This window comes from Aptenodytes forsteri, unplaced genomic scaffold, assembly GCF_000699145.1.
Source record: "Aptenodytes forsteri isolate BGI_AS27 unplaced genomic scaffold, ASM69914v1 Scaffold119, whole genome shotgun sequence".
NCBI classification, from domain to species: domain Eukaryota; kingdom Metazoa; phylum Chordata; class Aves; order Sphenisciformes; family Spheniscidae; genus Aptenodytes; species Aptenodytes forsteri.
Genome location: NW_008796165.1, coordinates 11609512 through 11633192, shown reverse-complemented (window position 1 = coordinate 11633192; position 23681 = coordinate 11609512). Strand labels below are relative to the sequence as shown.

The window sequence follows — 23681 nt, the reverse complement described above, 5'->3', positions numbered from 1 at the left end:
GGTTCTCCTAATAAGCCATGTAAGGGATTTTCCCCCTCGATGCTTTGTTCATTACAAAGCTTGTAGACAATCTCCAATTTTTGTGTTTTACAATAATCCACACAATGCCAAAAGTCTGGGATATGCAAGGAATCTGAATAAATATTATAACTCTTCTGATACATCGTCCCAACCCTATCTCACATACAATACCTTACCAAATATCCCTCTCAATTACATACAATACTCACATTTAACTGAGATATGTATGGCTGATTGTCCTACAATTTTTAACCCAGCTGATTAACAAAAATAGTGCTAAGATCAGAAGGAAGCAGGATAATGATGCGGACTATAAAATTATAATATTAATTTTTTCTTAGGACTCAATGCATTGTTAAAGGGTGTTAGAAACAGTCAGATCTGGGGCTTTTTTAACATGGAAACACCCTCCATAAGATTTCCTAGTTGGCAGTTGAAAACTTCAGAATTTTCATTCAGGAAAACCAAAACAAATTGTGATATTATAGGTCAGCTTATTTAAAAGTGAGAAAAACAGTTGGTTAAACAAAATCACTTTGGCTTTCTTCAGTTCAAAATTCATCTCTGTCTATGCGAGCTGCCACAGTAGCTTGAGGCAAATCTAATTTGGGTCCTTTCCATCCCACTCTCCCATACAGCTTATCTTTGGCTGAACTACATCTCAACTACGTAACATGCAATTATTTAAGGCAGATATATTAGGTTGCTAAATACTGGCAAAAGCAAGCAACCTATGTGCAGGCAGATCCTGATTCATTAAGCTGAAAAGTAAATTGGTCTGCAGACCATAGGTGCCTACTTCAACAAAGCCTACTGCCTTCTTGTCCAAATGAAAAAGAGCTACTTCATGTATAAATGATAAGCTTTCCTGGTTAAAGGTCAAAAGAAAAAGAAAAAAAGCATTCTGCATCATTGGATCATTAAGCATGTACACTGACAGACGTGACTGAGTTTTCATTACTAGATTTCAGTGAAACAGTGCAGAATGAACATCTCTTGTAATGCATGGTTCACTACTCACTATGCTGACGTGCATGTGGATATACAATATGTATATTTGGATGTCTTGCTAAGTAAATAAATGCAATGTATTTGCAGCCAAACTCAGCTACCTGATCTCACGTTTTTGCTTGCAAACAATAATTTCAATAGGCTGATAATTTAGATTTCTGGCATTTTATAGTACAGTATTCCTAATAGTCTCTCTAAACAGAAGGATCATCAATGTAGATGACGTGACTACTGCTATACTTTCAGAGTTGCAAGTAATCAGACTCTGGTTTGGTGCAGTACATCACTAAGATTGCACAGGCAATTTAGCTTGTATTAATTACGGATTATTACTTAACAGAATGTTTTTTATTACTGGATTTTTTTTAATAATTCACATGATAGCAACTCCTCTTTGAAGAAATAATTACCACTTCTTCAAAACCAAAAGAAATGACAGACTAAAAATAACCTGATCAGTTACTGAAAGGACTCTTTTGAATCTTTCAACTAAGCTTCTGATACCTGCACAATCTTATTCCCCACCACATTCACACAGTATCCAGTTCTAATACCCATACTGAGAAGATACTGATGCATTATAAAGGGTTCAGAAATGAGTCAGGAAAGCAATTACAAGGATTGACAAGTATGACAGTTCACATAAGAGTTTTGGTGAAAAACCTCAAGCAGCTCAGTGTTTTCCTTTAACGTAGAAAATTTCAGTCTGTGCAGGTCAGGCATGTCACTACAATCTGCCAGACAGGAGTAGGAAGTTAAAATTCAGATGAAAAATGAAGTGTATTCTTTAATTAATTCATTAATTTTGAGAAATGACAGCAACTAACAATCAACAACCTTTAAGTCTGAAGTGGGCTCTCCATCACAGGAAATTATAAAATCAAGATTGGTTCTAAGATATACTTTAAACTACTTAAACATTAATTTTAAGGTGTCCAACAGCCTCTAACTTGGAGGAAGTTGGCAAATTCTTTGAAATAATCCTTCTGGTTTTATGAATCCTGACTCATAAAGCAGACATCTCTGTTTTAAAAGCAATCTCAGCATAAGGCTTAAGAAAAAAAAGAAGATGAAGAACAAATCAGGACCAGGAAGAGGAGGAGTCAGGTAAAAAGAAGAAATGACCCAGAACTATTCTGAGAAATGCTTTTCTTTTCTTTTTTTTTTAGAACTGTATGAAGCAAAAGAAAGGAGAATAATATTTGAGAAATTTAAATATTAAAAAACTCACAGCAGGCTTAAAGTCTGCTCAAAGCTTCTCCTATGACTATTAAAAACAGAAATTCAAAGAAAAAGCTCCTAGTTTTCATACTAGAGAGAAAGTTCACAAGTCCACAATGTTGCTAGAGTAGAAGAAAATGATTCCCCAGGCAGACAGAGCCTGAGACCAGAACTCTAGAAGTGGACAGTGGGAAATTTTTTTATTATTATTTTTTTTTGAAAGCTCTAACCTTTTACTATTAGTTGATCTAACCTATGACAGAGCCTGAGGATGAAAGAACACCACACAGTAGTCCTCACTTCTTGCAGCAGAGAGGAGGGATAAGCGGAAAGGTACCATCTGCCAGCAGGACTCAACCTGATGATAAGCAGGGTGAATGATGGTTCCCTTCCTTACAGTAGAAGAGGAATGGAAAATGTCACCCAGGAAACACTGTGAAAGAAACTGAGCTACCTGAGTTTAGCCCAGCCTGTTAAACTTTAAACAGTTCTTGGAAAGAGGAAGAATATCTCAGGCTGGAGAAATTGGCCAACAGGACACTCGTGAAATTCAAGAAAGGGAAAAGCAAAGTTCTGCACATGAGGTGGAAGGACCCCATGCACCAGGACGGGCTCGTGGCCGACTGTCTGGAAAGCAGCTTGGCAGAAAAGGACCGTGAGGTCCAGTGGACAGCACATTGAACATAAGCCAGTGATGTGTCCTTGCAGCCAACAGCCTCCTGGGATGCGTTAGGAAGAGTGCCACCAGCAGGCCAAGGGAGGTGATCCTTGCTCCCTGCTCAGGAGACCACATCTGGAGTGCTGTGGTTTATACTGGACTTCCCAGTACAGGAGAAACATGGGCATACTGGAGCAAGTCCAGAGAAGGACCACAAAGATGACAGAGGCACATTGTACAAGGAGAGACTGAGAGAGCTGAGACTTCAAGCCCAGCAAATAGAAGGCTTGGAGGTGGGGGCAGATCTTATCAATGTATATATAAATATCTGATGGGAGGGAGTAAAGATGACGGAGCAAGACTCTTCTCAGTGGCACCCAGTGACAGTACAAGTGGCAACGCGCAGAAACTGAAATACAGGAAATCACATTTAAACAAAAGAAAAAAATGTTTTTATTGGGGAAATGTGGTCAAGACACTGGAACAGGTTGCCCAGGCAGATTTTGGAGTCGCCATCCTTGGAAATACTCAAAACTCAAATGGACACAGCCCTGAACAACCTGCTGTAGGTGACGCTGCTTTGAGCAGGGGGAGCTGGACTAGATAATTTCCAGAGGTCCCTTCTAACCTCAACCATTCATGTGATTCATTGATCTCAAGACGGAAAAAACATAAAATAAAATAGAAATCACAGGAACATGTAGCTTTTCTGAGAAAAATTCTTTCTAACTTCTTACTGCTGAATCACATATTATGAAATAATGCCTCAAGTTTTGAGGAAGGAGACACCCTAAAACCTCTTTGCACTGTGCCAGTTTCAGCTCCTTTACAGTTGCTACAGCTCTTGGACAGACTGAAATGACAGCAAGCCAGAAAAATATTAGTATATTTGGAACACTCTTCACTTGTAAATTGCATGGATTTTGACAGCATGTAAGTGTAAATATCCTCTGATTCATCCTTTTAATTTTGTTTGAAATTGTAACGTCTTGTAATTTATTGGGGATAGGAGAAGACAAAAGAAAGACAAAGATACCCCATACTTAAGAGAATCTTTTTACTTATTATTCTCTACCATTTGCAAAGCATGGTGTTTAAATCTCTTTGCTACAATCCAGTTTTATGAAGAACTGGCAGCTACAAGCTAACCTGAAAAAAAAAATCATCCCTTTCTCTCAGCCTTCAAGGAAATCCCTCTTATATTCCAGAGCATGTGGCACCAAAAGCCTTGGAAGAGATGGAAAACTGGCAGAACCAATGGATTGACCATTCCCTTCACAGCTGCTGTAGCATAAGTTATTATTGACTGTATCCTCCCACCCTGGACTGAATCTTCCATTTCCAGCCTAAATGTAAATAAATGAGTAGAACTTCCAAGTATTAAAACTGACTACTTCTGACAAAATACAAAACCTAAGCAGACTTTATTTAAGTGTAAAAAGTGAGGTATAAAATACCATTATCTTCATTAGTTTTGTATGTGGAAGTAGACACTGGCAGACGCAAGAATATAACCATTCATATACTAACATGTTCATGAATAAACAGCCTGCTGTTTTGTCACTTGTTTGAATGCCTAAAGGAACACAGAGCTGCACCTACATTTGAAAACCCAGCATATTGTAAAGCTTGTGCACAGTAAGAATGACAGCGGGCACCAATCAAGAGAGTCACAGCTATCTTGTCTGAGTCCCAAATCATATATGATTTTCTTTATTACCAATTTATGAATAAGTACTACAAATGAAAGAGCATTAGAAAAGAACATCCATGCAGTCTTACAACTCTACAGATCCTTCTCTTCAGGGCATTAAAAAATGGCATACACAAGTGCCCAGGCACATGGAAACATCAAGCTTCTAGTCCCCAAAGTCCTGGAATTAAGGGAAGAGTTACAGACGAGATTGCAAAGTGCTAGGGCTGTACACCAAAGCACAGTCAGAGTGCTGGAACCGGGAGGGTGACACTATTGTACTGATGTATGGGAGTAAAGACCACTAACCATAAATGCACTTTAGAGTCAAGCCAAGCCCTTCATAATTGAAAACACAGCAACAAAATTAAAAAAAAAAAAATCAGAAGAAATCCTACTGGAGATGGATTGAGGCAATTCTTCTTGAAGGTGGCAAAGGACAAGTGGGTAAAAGACCCAGAGTGGGATTTAAGTAGAGAGATGTATAAGGACCAGAGGGTGTTCTTCCTTACACCACCATCACCTGCAAAGTCAAAATCAAACATGAAAGAATTCTACCAGTATTATGCTAAAGCAAATTAAGCAAAGCTACAGTTTTAGAGTTATGAAACAGAGAGAAAAGTGGTGCTTGAAGACAGGCATAAAATTCTGATCTCCATATTATCTAGTCATATGAAAATTTAAGGGGAAAAAATCCAAGTAATTTTAAGAACAAGTTTATCATTTTGTGAACAGGATTGTTGATGATGGTTGTCTACAAAACCCTATCTGCTGATATCACAATCTGCCCATGCAAAGTTATTTTCATTAGCTTATTAATTTCAAGCACTCAAAGTTCAAGGCAAGCACTGAATTTCCATAAAATTTGTGAGATTTAAACAATCCAAATACTTTTCTCAGTTTTGCCTCAGATGTTCATAAAGATCCCATACGTATGAGCTGTGTATTTATTCACTTCTGAGGATGTGGCTGTGAATTCCTACTCAGGAAAAGCTGGGAAATGGGTTTATGAAATCCTTATCATGTTGAAGGGCTATATTTCCAAGTATGAAGCTTGCTTTTAAAAAAAATACTTCATTAAAATCAGTGTGCTGCTCCATCACAGATGAAAGAAGTTGACAAATGCCCCTTTACAAAAGATAGCATTTTAGTCTTCAACACACGATCTACAAGAACAGTAAAACCTATTCTGCAGTACCTGCAATGCTCTCTCAGACAAAGGCGCCATCTTCAACCAAAAAAAGACCTGGCATAAAATATTACCATTCAATAAAAAATCATTATTTGGTCCCTTAAGTAGCCCCTGAAGTGGAGGGCTGTGGTGAAAATTTATCAGGCATTTTCCTCCAAATGGAATATACGCTTCAGTACCCTAAGAGGTCTATAGTACATGAAATTTTAACGGAATTGTTAATGTCTTTCCAGGTTTTATAATACCACAAAGAGATACTCATCATGTGCTTTCACCACAGCAGATAAATGCTAATGCCTGTAGTACACAACACTTTCACAGTGGTTTTGAATACAAGCCATCTTCTACTCTCTTGGTGGCCAAATTAATGGGATCAATAAATTTCGTAGTATCTCCAGATAACACTCTACCTTCACAAATGTGATCAGTAAATTCATGATGTACAGAAGGGACCACAAACAACTTATTATGTGGATTCCCTGAAAGGTTAGTCTGCTCTGAGAAATGTAAAATGTCAAAGGCCTGGGAATTTTCATATGTGAACCCACGCCTTGATGTGGGAAAGGTTTGTAGAAGATCCTAAAGGTCAGATGTAAGGGTCTCCCTTATCAGCAAGGTCATATGTTAAGTTAAACTGAAACTAAGAGAAGCCTATTACCTGGAACCACAAGCACCACTGATTACAGTAAATATATTTTTAAAGGGCAAGACATTTTAAAAGTGATGTTTAAAAGTGTATTTATCAGAATAAAGAAATACGTACTTTAAAGTGTTTTCAGGTAATTTCCATAAATATTTCCAGTGTCATGAAAGTTAAAGCTACTTCAAAAAAAGTCTAGTCATAATTATTCATCTGTAGTTCCCTCTGATTGGAAACAATAATGATTTCACTAGAGATTAAAAAAACACATAGCTTTTCTGCCTATTTTAAACTGATAAACTATGTATTTACTTTTGTTACAGTAAGAAAATTTTGCTAATTTTATCTTGTGACATTTTGCTTTGTTTAGAAAGAAATGATTCAGAACCTGCTAATCTTTTAGGAGAGATATGTGAGAAAAATACTATTATCTCTCTTTACAAGGGGAATGTGCAGGCATTAAAATATATCCTTGTATTTGAGCTAAACAAACCTTGAGCAGACATACATGGACTTGGACAAGCTTGAGAACAGAAGAGGAAATTCCACTAGAATTACTTCAGACTTGTTAGGTTTTTGGTTTTGTTTTCATTTTAGGAGGAGTTTTTGACCGTGTACAATCTCCCTTCAACCTACTCCTACCTAGGTTATCTGGCAATTTCGAGTTCCTTAATCGGCAAGCCAGCTATGTCTACTGCTTCAAATTCTTTTCTGTCAGCCGTAGCACACTATGATGTGCCTCCTGGAAGCACACACTCTGACTGTTTGTCCATATGAGTTACCTAAACAAATTGCCTTCCTTTTGTATAATGTGCTGAAGTTAACGGCAGCTGAGACTGTTCACTTATGGGACAGCACACTGAAGCAATATTATAAATATAGCTTGAATTGAGTTTGTGCAAGGCGTGATCCTGTGTTCGTTGTGCTCAGTGTAGCATTCGTGGGCTCCTGGGAAGAGGTCTATGCAGTGATGGTGCCTTGCTACCAATGCCGACACCTTGGGTGTTGGGAGTCTTGCGCTATACAAGACCATTCCAGCTGCAGTTTGACCAGTGCTGCTCAAGTGACTGAATGGCACTTCCTGGTAAGTGGATCTACAGTGTCCTGATTAATTTAAATTAAGTAAAGGAAAGCTGAGCTTATTCAGAGTGCTCTTCCCAAGTCCAACAACAGTGAACACTCATTAAAACAAGCAAACCCCCCAAACTTCCATTGGAACAATGTTACCATTCCCATTTTCCCATGTACGGGAACACTGATAAGATTAGGAGTGGCAGAAAGCAAAGCACTTCCACAGCACTCAACACAGACCTCAGCAGTGTTAAGTAGCTTCTGTGTGGGGAGTGAGTTGCTTAGTTTTGGTGTCTTTTTGTCTCCTTCTGAAGCTAAACCCTTCCAAGAGACTCCAACAGGCCCAGTTTAGAAGATAAACTCAAAGGAATAAAGGAGCAGTTGCTATCCGGTTTCCAGAGTCATGCAGAGAGCTCCTTACTCCTTCTTCATAGACACATGAATTAAGGTCACTGTCCGGCTTTTTTGTGATTTTATCACACAGCTAAATATAATGAATGTAAACCTTCCTTTTTAAAAAAGGCAAGGTTAGACAAATGGTCATGGAAATAAGCATATATTCTACCTAAGGCCAGGTTTCAGCATTATTATGCAAAACAAAAAGTGTCTTATACTTTGGATACACCTAAGGTAATCAGCCCAAGAATCTGAAAATCAAAGGATTTCTCAAGGTGAGTAAAAGTATGTACTTTTCGGAAGCTTCAAGTTCTAGCCTACAGTTTGGTGCAATTCTGGAGGTCAGATTCTGCTTCTCCAATTCCAGCTGAGATGCACCCAGGTATTCTATGGTTTGTTTCTTGAAAATCAATGCCATTGCCCAGGGAACTAGACACTTTCCCCATTAACTCAGGAAAACATTTTTCTCTTTCAAGAAATGCCTATCAACAGAAGTTAATTTACTGATCTATTTTGTAAACGTTGTGTTTTAACAAAAATGTAAGCCTGATATTGGAAATTAATGATTTTTGTCCTGCTAAATGTTAAGCCATATATAGATTAGTTTTATGAGGCTTCCATCACAACAAAAGGCCCTTTTTATTAATGGCTACTTTATCATTTAAAACATGTATGTTTAGTTACTTAAAATGGTAAATTGCTTTGCACTGTCCTTGAAGTGCATCGCATAAATATTGTATTAAAGCCTTAGCTTACACTTCATAAATAATTTATTTTAAAAATACTCTTCCGTGAGACCACCAGCTGCTGCGATGTTCAATTTTCTGGTAAAAACATGTATTTATTGCAAGTCTTATTTTAACTTGTTGAAGATTTGCTAAAAGCCACGTGATAGATGTTTTAAGAATTGTATTCAAACTAAAACCTTAGGAAGCTAAAAGCCTAATACTCTAGTAGGTTTTATATCTTTGCATAAGCAGTTTCAGTTGCAGGGGGAAAAGCTGAAGTCTATGCAAGGAAGCTTTCAAGTACAATTATCTGATAACCTAAAAATGACTTATAGTATATTTTGTGATGATCAGAAAAGCTTATTGATTTCATTACATTTCATTTCACTACAGTCTTCCCTACACCATTTCCATTTCATGTTGCTGCATTTAAACTGCTGTACAAACTTGTTCAAAGTGCTAGGAAAAAAAAAAAATCAAAGGAAATTTCAGATAATTAGCTTTGATGAATGAGCATATTTTAATTCATGTCTGGTAATATTCTTGTTAATGACATGTCTGCTTAGGACATCCATTAAAAGTCCATTAAATTAACAGGGAAAGTCTAATAAAGTTATCCTGGAAATTTTCTGGTATATTAACATTATGGACTTTTAATGAATATCTGCTGTAGGAATTGCTATTAGCAAGGCTAACATTCTAATTAAACTTAGGCTCTACGAGAGTGAAAAAGAACAGTATGAAGATAATAACAAGCAGAAGTAGCACTTTTTTTGAAAATTACTATAAGGGAGATTGGTACCGGTCGCAAAACATGCTATCAGTGACAGCTATAAATTATTACATTGTGGCTTTTTTTCATAGCCTGCCATCCCATATGTCCCTATCAGGTGCTTCCTTCATGTAATTAGTTGCTGAGGCTCCCATTTACTTCTCTATTGTTGAAACTGAGCAGTACTGAAAGGCTAGCTAGGCCTTTCAGAAGGGTAGAAGATATAAAATTTAAACACAGTTTTTCATGACAACGCCAAGTAAAAAGTATACTGAGGAAAGCTGTTACCTATGGGCATCCAGCCTTGTTATCAACCCATTTGAAGCTTCATCAAGTCCTGCTACATTTCTGCTGACATTCACAATATTACAGCAAAAGATCTATTTATATGCATATATCTTTTTTATATGTATATATATAAAACAAAACAACACCCTGATATACCTATTTTTTCATACTTATCCTTCACCAAATCTTCCAAACCAATCATTTTCCAAAAACTGTCATCCCAACCTCCATCTGAAGTGTACGTCCACTTGCACACTACTGTACAGAGGGACCTAGAAAAGAGACAATATATGCACAGAATCAGAAAAATGAATACATTTGGTTTTAAACTTGTGACTAGAAAGAAGTTTGTCCAAAATGATCTCTTCATTCAGTGGTCAAAAATTCCAAGCATAATGCTAACATTAAAAAAAAAAAAAAACTGGTTACTGTTTGGAGTGCACGTCTTGAGATACCTTAAAAGGCCCTTATGTTTAAGATTCTTTTCTGCTGAAACAATTCCTGGTCTCGCCACTTCATTGCATAAATCAGTCAAATAACAGGCCATGCATATACCTAGAACACAGCATAGCATGAACATAACAGCTCTTTAGCAAGCAGCTCAGAGAAAAATTTCTGCTTCTCCAGGCTGTACCTAAAAAGCAATGTTTTGCACACAGTATGTCCTTAGAAAAACTTTCTCTTACTTATGTTCAAGCTGAATTACGATTTACAGGAGATTATATATGCACTGATAATTAGGTTAAATGGCACTGCTTCAATACCTGCAGGTACAAAATGCCTTTACCAGGTGAATGTGTACAGGCAAAATTGCATCCAACTACCAGAGCTTCTGCATAGCATGTGTTCAAGTACCACTATCATTAGGTCTGTATTTCAGTAGCAGCTGATGACAATTCAGTGACACGCTGAAACAGCATTAGCCATGATGCAACTGAGGGCAATATTAAGCTCTTGTTTCAAGCCTCATTCCTGATAAGCTGATGCTGAACTTCGCTGTGACAGTACAGCGTCATGGGGCAGACTACAGGAGCAGAATATAAACAAAAGACAAGAGCACTTGCAGAAATGTCTATCATAACAAAGATCCTCAAATGATCCATATCTCTATTCCTCCAGTTCTCCTCAAAATGCAAATAATGTTCCTGAAGATTTAGTGTTCAACAGGCTGTTGTCTGTCTGAGCACTAAGAACCAATCTCAGAAGATTAGTATTTAATTCTGCTTGAAAAGTCAATAAACTAAAAGGTATTAAAAATGCTACACACCACTGAAAATTTGGTGGTACAAGCTACCTGTAATCTTGGGACTACTACTGTACCATGAAGTGTAAGACATCTCGGATGCATCTCAGGGAAACACAATATCATAACTGTTCTCAAAGAGAAACCCCTTTCAGAGCTGGATTTTCTTTGCTGTCTTAGAAGACAGCTTATTTGTGACTCATTTTTGGCCAAGGTGTGCTTTCACAGACATATTCTTTTTATTAGGATGTTACAATTTGAACGTGTATCTTCAAAGCAAACTGAATTTTACTGAAGCATTTGACTTATTCTTGCAGTTTTGCATAAGTAAAATCCAAACAAAATTCCTCTCTACAAAAAATATTTTTTTGAGTTAAAGTAAACCCTCCCTTTCATCCAAGTGAACTAACTAGGGACCTAATTAAGGAGAATTAAACTAAAAGTCTTATTATTGTATTACATATTGTTACTTATATTACCATAATGCCTAGGAAAACCAGCTCTGGACAATGACCCCACCGTCTACAGCAAAAGTACAATTACTGAACAAAAAAGGAAGACTGCTGCCTTCAGGAAACTTAAAAGTAAGACAGCAACATAGCTCAAAGTCAGATACAGTGAGGTGTCCCAAAGAATGTCATGCATATCAGCACCTACAACCCACACCTATAAAACACAATCAAACCCAACTAGATGCTCAAAATACTAAGTATTCAGTCACAGGGAGAGAGACAAAACTTCACATTAAATACTTGTGCTAGTACAGATCCCATTGCACTTTTCCTATCTAGGCAAAGTAGGGCTTCTTATTTTACAGTTGTCGCAAAAAGCATGCAGTAAAGGATCTGGTCTTTTTGAAGAGGAGGCCACTAAGGGAATGGATTCTGCTGCTTTCAAGCTTGACAAACATCCTTGTCATAGTTTCCCATTCATTTATACAGAAATACCCCACAAACAAAGCAACAGTGAGTGTCTCTCCTCCATTAAAACATAGTAACATAAACCAGCAAATAAATCAGCAAACAAACAGAAAAAGAAAAGCTGTTTTCATTTACTATCTACAAATCAAAGGTAAGGCTTCTAGACACTGATACTGTACACACAATAAAGCCAAATAAGAACAGGAAGAGCCTTTCCACACATCTGGAAAACTATCTGGAACTCGGATTCACCATGGTTTGGAGGTTTACAACGAGAACCAAAGATGTACAAGTGAGAGCAGGATTCTCACAGGGTGACACAGCTAAAGGCACTGTTCTCAGTGTACATCCTCTTATGTGACACTGAGCAGAAGATCAGGTGATTATACAGGTTCCCCGTACTCCCGTTTTCTCCAGGACAGAAATGTGTATTTTAAATGCATCATGTTTCATTTCATTCTGTTCTTTTAGAGTGACCATGTTTTTACAACCAGACTGGTGATGTTCATTCGCAATCCCACTGTTTATAAAGGTGCATTGTTTGCTCTTTGCAACAAGAGAATTTATTAACATTACACATTTTGGGAGGAAAAAAAAAATAGAGATAACTATTTATACCCTTATAAATACTGCAGAGATTATTTCAGGGTTACTCTTCAAACAATTTTGAACACACACTCCCCCCCCCCCCCCTTCTCTTCTGTTTGTTTTTTTCCCCCCCCCTTTTTTTTTTTTTTTTTAAACAGTTTAAGAATAGATCAGACAATTACAATTCAGTGTCTGGTTTGAAAACAGAAAAGCACATGACCTGTAACTACAGCAATGCCAATGTTGATATAAGAAATTCCAATTTCCAAGGATTTAAAAGCCAGGCACAGAAATCTAATTAGGACCTTTGACAAAAACTGGGTGAATAAATAAATTCTAGGCTGAAAAAAATACTGAGAAAAAAAAACATTTCCCCCAAATCAGCTCAAACCTCTCATTAAAAGGAAAAATAAAAACCGAGTATTTGAAATAAAGGTCATCTCATCACTTTAGGAAAAATTTTGATGTAAAGAGTGAAACAATAATGCATCAAGTTTTCCCAAATAACTAATCATAACAAATTATCATCAGACCTGAACATGTATTTTTTTAATTAGATCAATGCTATGAACTATTGCCACACCCTAAAAATGCTCTAAGGCTAAGAGTTAAATGTTATGGCTCCCCACTTTCGAAGATCACAAAGCAACTCCCCCTGAGTCTCCATGCTTATCCAAAGAGAAACCAGAGCAGCCTTGCTGGACTCCAAAGAGCATGTTTTAAACAGAGGCCAATTCTTCCATACAGCTCACTCTGAGCAACACCACACTACATATACAGGCCCACTGAAACAGTGTGAACAGGGACAGACCGGCCCTTGCCAATCCACTGAATTCCATCATATCGATGCTCTCTTACTGGATATGGCTGGACTGAACATACTCTAGTATGAAATGGCAATGGGGCTGTGAGCATTTTCATCCTACTTGTGTAGATTTATAAATGTAAAGTGCTTACAGAAGAAGGATAAATAGATGATTTCTGGTTGAATTTTTAATACAATATAGAAAACGCGAACTGGGAAGGACAACTCTTCCCAAATGAATTAACTGGCAGATCTAGAAGTAGACGGTTCTGATATGAAGACCAACCTCAAATCTGTGCTAAAACGCTAACCCATTATGATGGTAGGTTTTATTTTCATAGCCACAAGAACCTCAAAATGCTTGTTGTAAACACAGTCTGAGCATTTACACTCCTCTGGGATTTAAGCTCCTTATTCCACCCTTGCCGCTACTCAATTGCCATGTAAAAAGTACATGTTTAACTGAACAATATAGCTTTATATAAATCCTTAGTATCTAAGAGAAAGTAGTATACTGCAGAAAGGCATTCTGGTCTCTTAGATAATAGTTCAAGAAAAAAGGATTTCTTTGAGATGCCCGTAATGACAGATTAACTTCACTACATGGTTCAAAAGAACCTGGATGTGTTGAACTCAAATCCCTGCCACTTACCTGATGAGGTGCTCTAATAATTACACACAGCTGCTCAATTTGTATATCCTAGGGAGCTGTAGGCACATGTAGAGAGCAGTTTGTTCATGGTTTTTCACCTTTGAATACCAATGGCGTAGATATATATTAGCTTTATGGGCAATCGCTCAGAAATTCTCCTCCAGAGTATCACCCTGAGAAAGTGATAGCATGACTCGTAACTTGGAAAAATTGTATCCAGAAAGACATGGTAAAGAGGAAGCCGAGGAACCAAATCATTACACCTACAAAGCCAGCCTCAACTATTAGAAACCTTTGTATTTCACAGTAACGCCTAAATTTTATGAGATGAAAGGTGGACATTAAACAGAAACAGTACTGATATTCACTGTGGTATATTCCTTTTTTCCTAACTATTTGGCAGTATTGCCTCAGTTATTTGGCCATAAACACCAGACTTGCACTAGCTGAAGCTGGATGAACCAGATGGATAGAAGCAAATGTTCCCCTTACTTCACTACCAGGATCAGCTGGGTTCAAAGGTGCTGAGTTAATAGGCAATCATCTAGGCAACAGTCCTCTCCCGACTACCTAATCTAATGCAGGACTTGAGAAGACATGGTGTGGAACCCCTCAGTAGCACAGGCCATATGTAGCTAGGCTGAAATACCATGAATTTGAAGACTCTTTTCCTCAAGCATAATCCCGATACAATGAAATGAAAGATTTCCTTTCTCTGTTCAGAACAAAAAGTTTTGCTTAGAATGCTCCTACTGAAAAAAACAACCCTCTTGCATGGAAAACTTTTATTTTATTTAAACCAGATTTTCAACAGGAACGTGATTATGTTTAGAGTTTCTTACAAATTTTAGTCTACAAAGAACTATAGGATCCTACTTGCATTCAACAGCCTCAAGAAAAAAAAAATCCCTGCCACATTCATTACAAAGTAGATTTGGCTTGGCACAGCATATTACACAATCCTTTCTATTACTGTCTAGCTCTGAGTTTTTACACATCTCTTGCTGAGGACTGTCTGTGAATGTGCTGAAGTCCTGTATGACCAGAATCTCAGCATTCTGAAAAACCCACCAGCAGTATGTCCTCATAAGAAAACCATGAGGTTCAGGGAGTCTGTAGTGATTGAACACACACTGATAATTCCCCGAATGCTGTCTGGAAGCAACTATTTAACCCTGCTAACCTTCAAAAGGATCCAGGGCAACTAGACTCATGGCCAGAGCAACTCAAGTGCTCGGAGTTAGTTGATATGTGGCTCTTCCCACATTGTCTACCCATTCTGAGTATTATCTCTCACTCTGTTGTACTTCTTGGAGAGACAGAAGTCAGATACGTTCATTAAAAAATGGGAAATACTGTATGGTCTTAGTTATCTGCATAAAAATTTATCTAAAAGATAAAGGTCACAAAAAACTTCTCCACACCTACTTAAGAGTTACCACAGCTTTATGCTTTGGTCTGTTCTTTGCTGACACCATCTCCCGCACTCCAGAAGGGATAAAGCAAGCAAGGACATGACTCTCAACTCTGCAGAGATTCTGCCCTGTCTGGGAGAATACTTGCTATCTTTGACAACTAAACACAGTTTGGGGCATATTCTATAACTGCAGTAGTCTTCTGGAAGTCATCCTAATTTTGAGTATAAGTTAATATAAAAGTCCTATTAACACGGATAGTTACTAAAAGAAACAGTTTTTCCCTGAAAAGTGACCCTATAAGGTATTTATACATGATCTTCCCTTCAAGAGGGTTTAGCCTGGAATATGAGTCAGCTACCAGCTTTAAAGGCAGAGTACCCTGTCTTGACCATCCTGAAGTGAATGGAAGCTTTGCTCTTGATTCCATGAAAAATGTCCTTGAAACCTGGCTGTCATACTGAGAATGACTTGGTGGTGATGAACTAAAATCAACTGCACCTGCTGAGGACTGTACCAAAGCTAAGTCCTACAGAAGCTAGGATAGGGTATAGTTAGGTCCCAAAAGGAACAGCATGCAGTAGGATAAAGTGACTTTCTGTGGTCTGTTGGCCAGATTTATTTAAAGCTACAAAGAATCGAGAACTAAGAAAGCTGTATGATATTCTGAAGGCAAGAAGGAGACCTGAAACAACAGAGCATGACTGTCACAACATCAAACATATTTTTCCTTTTGTTCTGCAAACTTCAAATTTGAAACAGATTTTGAATTCAAATTGAAAACCAGGGCTTACGTTCTGCTTAAGTGAACTTCTCCACATACTGACATCTGGACCAAGCTGTCAATGTCCTCCCAAATTATGGACCCCACAGTCTCGAGGCTTTTTACAAAAATGAGCAATTCACCGCTCTAACACAGTCACAGATCTGACTATGGTTTTTGCAAAAATGTTCCAGACAAAAAATTAAGACACAGCACACTTACTCTCAGCATCCGAGCTTTATATTAAACAGAACTGGGCATTGGTACTGCAAGACCCTGAAATACAGCAGAGGTTACCACAGAGCAATAGGAAACGTAATTATTCTCTGCTCCGTTATGGCTAATGCCATATACAGTAATACATGACCTTTGAAATAGAACCAGATTATTAGATCCACATACACCGCTGGTATTTATACCTGTCACACCAATGTCTCTGTCTGCCTGGTGTATTTGGCTGCTTTGGGGGAAATGAGAAAAGGAGGCAGCAATTTGTCCTAAGGGAATACTTCTCAGGTAATAGGAGAAAAAAATGTGACACCTAGTCATTTAGTTTTGAAATGTATAAAATGCATGAGATGCTGCCCATGTTAAGCATTTGCTAAAAAGAATCAGAGCAGTGGGTTGAGTTCACAGAGGTGTAAGAAGAGCTGCACCTGTTGTCACTCAGTTACTACAGTAGATCTCTCAGGCAGATTAGTTTTAAACCACAGGGCCAAGTAAGTCTGGGTGTGCTCTATTTCACATACGCTGTCTGCATTTTACTCATTTCACCTATTCAACAGCTCTTTAATTGCATGTACACAAACCGAAACATGTCAGGGTCTGTTCCATCTACCCAACCGTGCAAATCCCAAGTTCCTAATATTTACAACACAACACTTTTTATTATTATTGCCTTTGACCCAAAGCCTATGAAATTCCTGCCTGCCCAAACCCATTGTCTTAGCACAGCAGTGCAATACGACTCTTGCCTGAAAAGGGTTTTCTTCTTCTAGCAAAACATTAAACATGCCAAACAAAAAAGACAGGTGGGGAAGCCTGTTTGGGACAACTAGCAGACTCATACCAGTTGCACTCAGAGGCCTCGGCTTTCCGTCTTTGCATGTATGAGGACTTAAACCTAGCCAATAAAGGTAGCAAGGAAATTATGGTAATCAGCGTTAGCAATTCTACTAGCGTCATCCTTTCTGTGCGATGGATAACACTTATATTTGTCATAAATAATAAAAAGTAGTCTGACTGACATTTAGATTTTTTAAAGAAGTTAAATATCACAGCAAAATCAAAGCTTTCTCTCCACTTTGAAATCTTCATTAACTGCAAAGAAAAAAGATCTATAATATATGTAAGTATAGATATAAAACTCCAGTCTGAATTTCCTTCCTTCTGCATGATGCAATGAAAAGCCAGTATTTGTTAACATTAACGTCAATGGCAATTTTGTCATATTTCACAGGTGAAATAGGATTAAACTCCAGATCTCAGCCTTCAAGAGTTAATATTCCAAAAATTATTTGGGTCTTCCTCTTTTTTTGTTTTGTCTTCATTATCTCATTTTAAACATTTTCAGTATTGAATTCACCATGAGGAAAACTGAATCTCAGAAAATAGCTCTTCAGTTTCAAAATATAAAGTTTTAGTAGAAAAGATTTCTTTTTACTACAAGTGTGGAAGTTTGGTAGAAGATACCAATCCGCAAAGTCACCAACCCAAAGGACAGTGAACAGCTCATAACCTATAAGCTGGATACATTGAAACTAATGATACTGATATTTGACTATATAATACCTTTCCAAACCCTTTGAAGCCAAACTTTTTTTGTTGCAAAATAATTATATTGAAGTACTACATTTGGCCTAAAGATTTCACAGTTTTTCTTTAAAATCTGTTTTTAAAGTATTTGTTTGAATTTCAAGATACACTATTCCATTTTTTTCTGAACACTGCTGACTCAGTGAACTAAAAGTCTTGGTCCTAAAAGACTCCTTCACAATCAACAAGACTACATTTTGGTTTAAAAATTTGTGAACTTGTATTCAGCAGCTCTGTTGGCCTCACATCTGGAAAGTCAGAATCCTCACTGGACTGGTGGCACAGCTTTTGTTTAAAAATGTAAAACAGGTCTCCCTTCCTCTACCGTAAATCTCCCTGCCAAAGCACAGTCCATGAAAGAGTAACATACTCTTTTAGGTAAGAGGAAGGCTCTTAGGGAACTGCAGCTACATCACAGCCCTTGAGGGACTGGTATCCATCAAATCTCTGACCAACACACATAGGCGTTACACCAGTACTTCAAAACTTATTTATCAGACAAGGAAATGCATGGGGCTGTAAGGGGTAATGGGGTTTGTCCAGTTTCCACTGAGGTGAAATGGAGAGTTTCTCTTTCGAACTTGTGAGGTATTAGATCAGACTTCATCACTGCTCAGGGAAACCTACGCTACAGATCCAAGCACAAAAATGGTCCTTATGCCTCAAAGGGGAGCTGTCCTGGGGCAAGCAAAACAGAGAGATAGGGCCACGACTGGTTTTCTCATGCAGTAAGCAGGAGCTCCAACTCTGGCAAAAGTTGCACCATGTGAAAAAAAGCACTGGCTAAGCATGTTTCACAAATATTGTCTCCATGCCCACTTGCTGGCCAGCATCATTTCAGTATCATATTAGTTCTCGACAATATCCAGGAAGAAAATACAAGGAAACAATTTCTTGTACAATCATAACATATTTTCCTTGCAGATTATTTCCAGGACCTCAGCGAGAGGAGGCATTTCAAGGCAGATGTATTACCATGGGCTTTTAGGTCTTTTGTCAGGATACAGCATGTAGAAGCAGGGCTCTTGACTCTTCTGAACACGTACCACCACACATGCATGTTGAAGTCCCACTCACAGACCTCAGCAACAATGAGTGAGCAGGAAAGTAAGTCTGTCAATTAGTAAATCAAAAAGTTAAAATTATTTCTGTAAAGAGGAAAAAGGAGTAATTAACTCATACCTCACTCTAGTATTTGGTGTTCATGCTGTAACACTTAGGAGGTTTTTTGCTGGCTTTTTAAATTACAGAATTTTCTAAGAAAATATGTTGCTTACTTAAAGGGATAGATTTTATTGTATGAAAAATACAATTCACATTTGCAATTTTCTACACCCACATCTATAATTAATCTCCTCTGATTACAGCCACTCCCGGACAAAATTCCATGTTATATTTAAACCCTGGGTGCTACTTTGAAAGGAAAAAAAGAACAACAATAGGATCATTTTCAAAGACTACATAGCAACACAAGGTTTCAAAGCAGCAAAGTGCTTTAAACTCTGGTATCAACCTACTGACCACCCCAACGAGACTTAAGAGTGACCTCAATTACCACCACAATAAGCACAGAAGTCTCTTGAGAAGTATAAAGTGTAGATGTTTCCTGTACTCCAGAAGAGTTACAAGACTGATGTTCTATTATATAGATATACCTCAAACTTAATGACAGACTGTTGGGAAAACCACTTCTGTGACACTGAGACTCTAAGGATCAACCCACATAAATAAAATGCTGTGTTGGACAAGGTACCTTAAAAAAGTAACCTTTGTACATCTTGCCAGAGATGTGAAAGTATGCATTTGATATATAAGTAATGTAAGAAAACTGGCATGTTTTACTTTTTCATAAATACAAACACACACACATGTATTTATATACATACAGATACTTACTTTGTATTGGGAGAATGTACCTGTCTGTAATTGTTTGCTGTAATCTATTTAAACCTGTCATTTAAAAAATATAAATAAATGCATCAAACACTGCAAATGTCAAAAAAGTCGTACAACAAAAAGTGAATCACACTAAAATGAGATTATGTTTCTTCTACTATTTGTAACAGAGTCCAATTAAAAAAAAAAGTGTGTTTCTCTTTAGGAACACACTATCAAAAGACTCGAAGACTTAGACTATTAAATTCAATATTCCTAGAAGAAGTTATGTCATCAGACTTGAAGGGAAACACCCATCTCAAGTGCAACATATCAAGTCAGATTAATCCCTTGTGTACATCCAATAATTTCAGTGGATTCATACCAGAGATGCATTTAGCTAAACACGTTGAGTTGGACCAGAAAGTAGAAAACAAGAATATTTTATCCACCCACATACGCCTCACCATGTCATGAGGCCAGGGGAAGCAAACAGTCAGCAGACTGCTTGCTTTTTTATTAATTTCATTCTGTATTATATTACAGACACCCAACCAAGATTCAAGCCCATTGTCTTCGGCACTGTTGAAAAACACATAATGAGACACAGTCCTAGACACAAAAATGTATTGTCTAGACAAATCAGACATAGCATGTGGGATTGGAAATATTAATCCATTCGCTTAAAAGATGACAAACAGAGGCAAGAAATTGAATGACTTGGCCAAGGGTTAAAGAGTAAACCTCAGACCCCTGAATTGAATCTTGAACTCCAGAGACTCAGTCTAGAGACCCAGGCAGAAAGACACCATTCAGATACTATGATGCTGAACATACTAAAAATCTTCCTATGCACAGCTACAGCCTAAATATTTAAATATGAGAGTAACAAGAGGCATGCACATATATAAAATTGAATCTCTTTGTCACTGTAAGTTTTAAAAGCTTAATAATCAGAGGAGAGGTTAAAAAAATAATCCAGAAATTGCAAGGCAAATGAAAAGCAAAACTGGAAATAAAGCCCACGTATCTAGCCGCTCCAGTCCGGCAGCCTGCCCTCTGGACATACCTCCTGCCATTATGCAACATCAGCAGTGTTTCAGTTCAATTTATTCAGAAAAATATACTCTTTCAAGCTCAGTATTTCAAGCAAACCACTCTGCAATAGGAAGTCAAATATCTATTTCAGTTAAGAGCTTGTATTTAAAAAACATATCTTCTCCTGTTACCTTCTTCAGGCAGTTAAAACTATTACACAATTAAAACTGGAAGTATCGGTATACAGAGCCAGCCTTCCTCTGGAAGTCTAAGCTTGAACAAATTTACCATAGTTCGAGGCTTCACCAAACACTCAATGAAGTTAGAAGATTAAGCAAAGACTACAAGTAACTGAGAAAAAGGAAGTCAGGTTTCAGGCAAGCTCCCTCACCACCATATGGCTTTTGATAGAGAGAGATTACTCCCTTACAGCAACCTTACCATAATGGCAGCACACCACTACTCACATCCACACGTGCATCACCTAACACATCTGTCAGTACAGTCGGTGCTTCAGCCGCTGGTCCTCATGTGGCCACACATATCCTCACATCTCTTAGCTGTATTATAATAGACTTTATTATTCCACAGGATTGGCATCAGCAGGCTATAGGAAGATTGCACTTATTAGCTCCATGACACTTTGTCCTTCTACTTGTGAAAAGTAAACATGGGACAGGCACCACCAACATCCACGTTTAGGGAGCACAATGACTTAGGAAGTATTGTGGACTTTTTTTCCAGTGGTTTAGAAAGTGTGGCATGCTGAGGGCAATGTCTGGCCAGCAGCCACGTGAACGCTGACACTATACACTGACTAGTAAAGCAAATCACATAAGCAATGCTACACTTCATGATGTGGTTTGTGCTGTTTTCATATAATTGGTTAGAATTAGAGTCGTGAGGGAAAAAAACACCCTTACAACCTTAACAGTGATATTTTGAGAGAGAACTATTAGTCCAGAAATTTCTTCCCAAGGTCACTAAAAAGACACATTTTACTAATTCATGAGCAAATAATGTATCTATTCCTAACATCAAAACTGTTAAGAGGCTAATTTAGCACGGTACTTGAACATATGTGCAAGTATAGTCCTGAAGAAATGTCAGTAGAGTTAATGGGAGTTTTTACCAGCTTAGTCAGACTATGCTGAACTGGAACCTAGGCTGTCATGCACTTGTGGCCAGACAAAGCCTAAATGAAACCAGAACAGAAGCAGGGAAATTGCCAAGAGTACTGCAATAAAAGAAAGTTTTAATAACTACATTTTGATGCAGACTGATCCTATTTCACATGCTAAACTCCAGTATTGAGCCCTCCTTCTTTACTCAGGCAAACCTCCTTCAAGTCTTACTCAAGTTAGGATGACAGGATTCGGCTGCCATGTGCACCTGAATCAAAGATGCACGTTAGAGATTCCTACACAGGCAATGAGGTGTGTTGTTACCTCCCATCACAAGCATCAGTTCAGTCAATGTTGACTCTTAAAATCATAAGTCATTCCTAAATACTAGATATATTTGGTCAAAATTTACAGTCATTAGTATCAATTTTTAAAAACATTTTTGACAGATTTTAATGTAAGACAAATCAAAAGAAAAGTAAGATGGGTCATTTCACATACATCATACGCTGTATTGTATGCTTGTATTTTAATCTTTTAAATGACAGTACCAGTGCGCCTATTTCTAGAGTATATTTAATAATAATAGTAATAAAAATGGTTCGAGTTTACAGTCCTTTGGAACTGTATTCATGTAAAAAGGAGGGTAAATTTTTGAGCAAATCTCAAAAAAAGCAAGGACATCAACAGTATTATTTGGATAGCTGTGTGATTTCACAAACCAAACAAAGAAAACCCCACCAAGTAGAACCACAAGGAGTTCTGAAACATATAACAGAAGTGAGTAAAAGCATACACAAGTTTCCATAAATTAAGAATGAAAAAACCAGATTATTTACATCAGTAGGGAGAGGAATGGGAGATCAATACAGAAAATAAGGAAGGCTACAGAGCAGATAAATCAGGTGTCATTATTCCTCAGAATATGGCAATACATTCATTCAAACAAAACAAGCAATCATTATGCAATTGAAAAAAGGTATGGGTACTGCTGGGACCTAAACCTTAACAGGAAAAAAAAAAAAAAAAAAAAAAAAAAAAAAAAAAAAAAAAAAAAAAAAAAAAAAAAAAAAAAAAAAAAAAAAAAAAAAAAAAAAAAAAAAAAAAAAAAAAAAAAAAAAAAAAAAAAAAAAAAAAAAAAAAAAAAAAAAAAAAAAAAAAAAAAAAAAAAAAAAAAAAAAAAAAAAAAAAAAAAAAAAAAAAAAAAAAAAAAAAAAAAAAAAAAAAAAAAAAAAAAAAAAAAAAAAAAAAAAAAAAAAAAAAAAAAAAAAAAAAAAAAAAAAAAAAAAAAAAAAAAAAAAAAAAAAAAAAAAAAAAAAAAAAAAAAAAAAGACTACATTACATAGATATCTAGACTGCTTCCACTCATAATAATAAGAGAGAAATAATATAAGGGAAGATAAACCCTCATTAACTGAGCATGATTTAAAAGAACTATTTCCAGAAGGAAGTTAACATGTTGTCAATTCTAGGATTCCTCCCTCCATTTTTTCCTCTGAAACAATTACTGCTGCCATTGTAAAAGAGAAGGGACTGGACAAAATGAACCTCCACTTTGACTTGTTACAACAATCAAACAAATCAACCCACGGGTTCTTGGAAGAGTGGCTAAAAGAAAGATGTTAGTCTGCTAATTTCAGATGCTTTAGCCTGTTACACAAGGAAGGTGGACATCAATGGTTTTTACATTCATTTAAATCTTAAAAACAACTTCATCTGGGAATGAACATCCGCAGCTCTCTCAGAGACAAA

General features: G+C 37.1%; 1 protein-coding gene across 5 annotated transcripts in view; it reads right to left on the bottom strand.

Moving 5' to 3' along the window:
* The window catches only part of FGGY (FGGY carbohydrate kinase domain containing), a 149808-nt gene that overhangs the window by 82637 nt on the left and 43490 nt on the right, over positions 1 to 23681 (bottom strand). For all 5 annotated transcript variants that reach the window (XM_009287409.2, XM_009287411.2, XM_019474173.1 and 2 more), the window contains one exon: positions 9848 to 9963. In XM_009287409.2, the coding sequence (XP_009285684.1) occupies positions 9848 to 9963 (116 nt within the window). The remainder of the gene's footprint in view (positions 1 to 9847; positions 9964 to 23681) is intronic.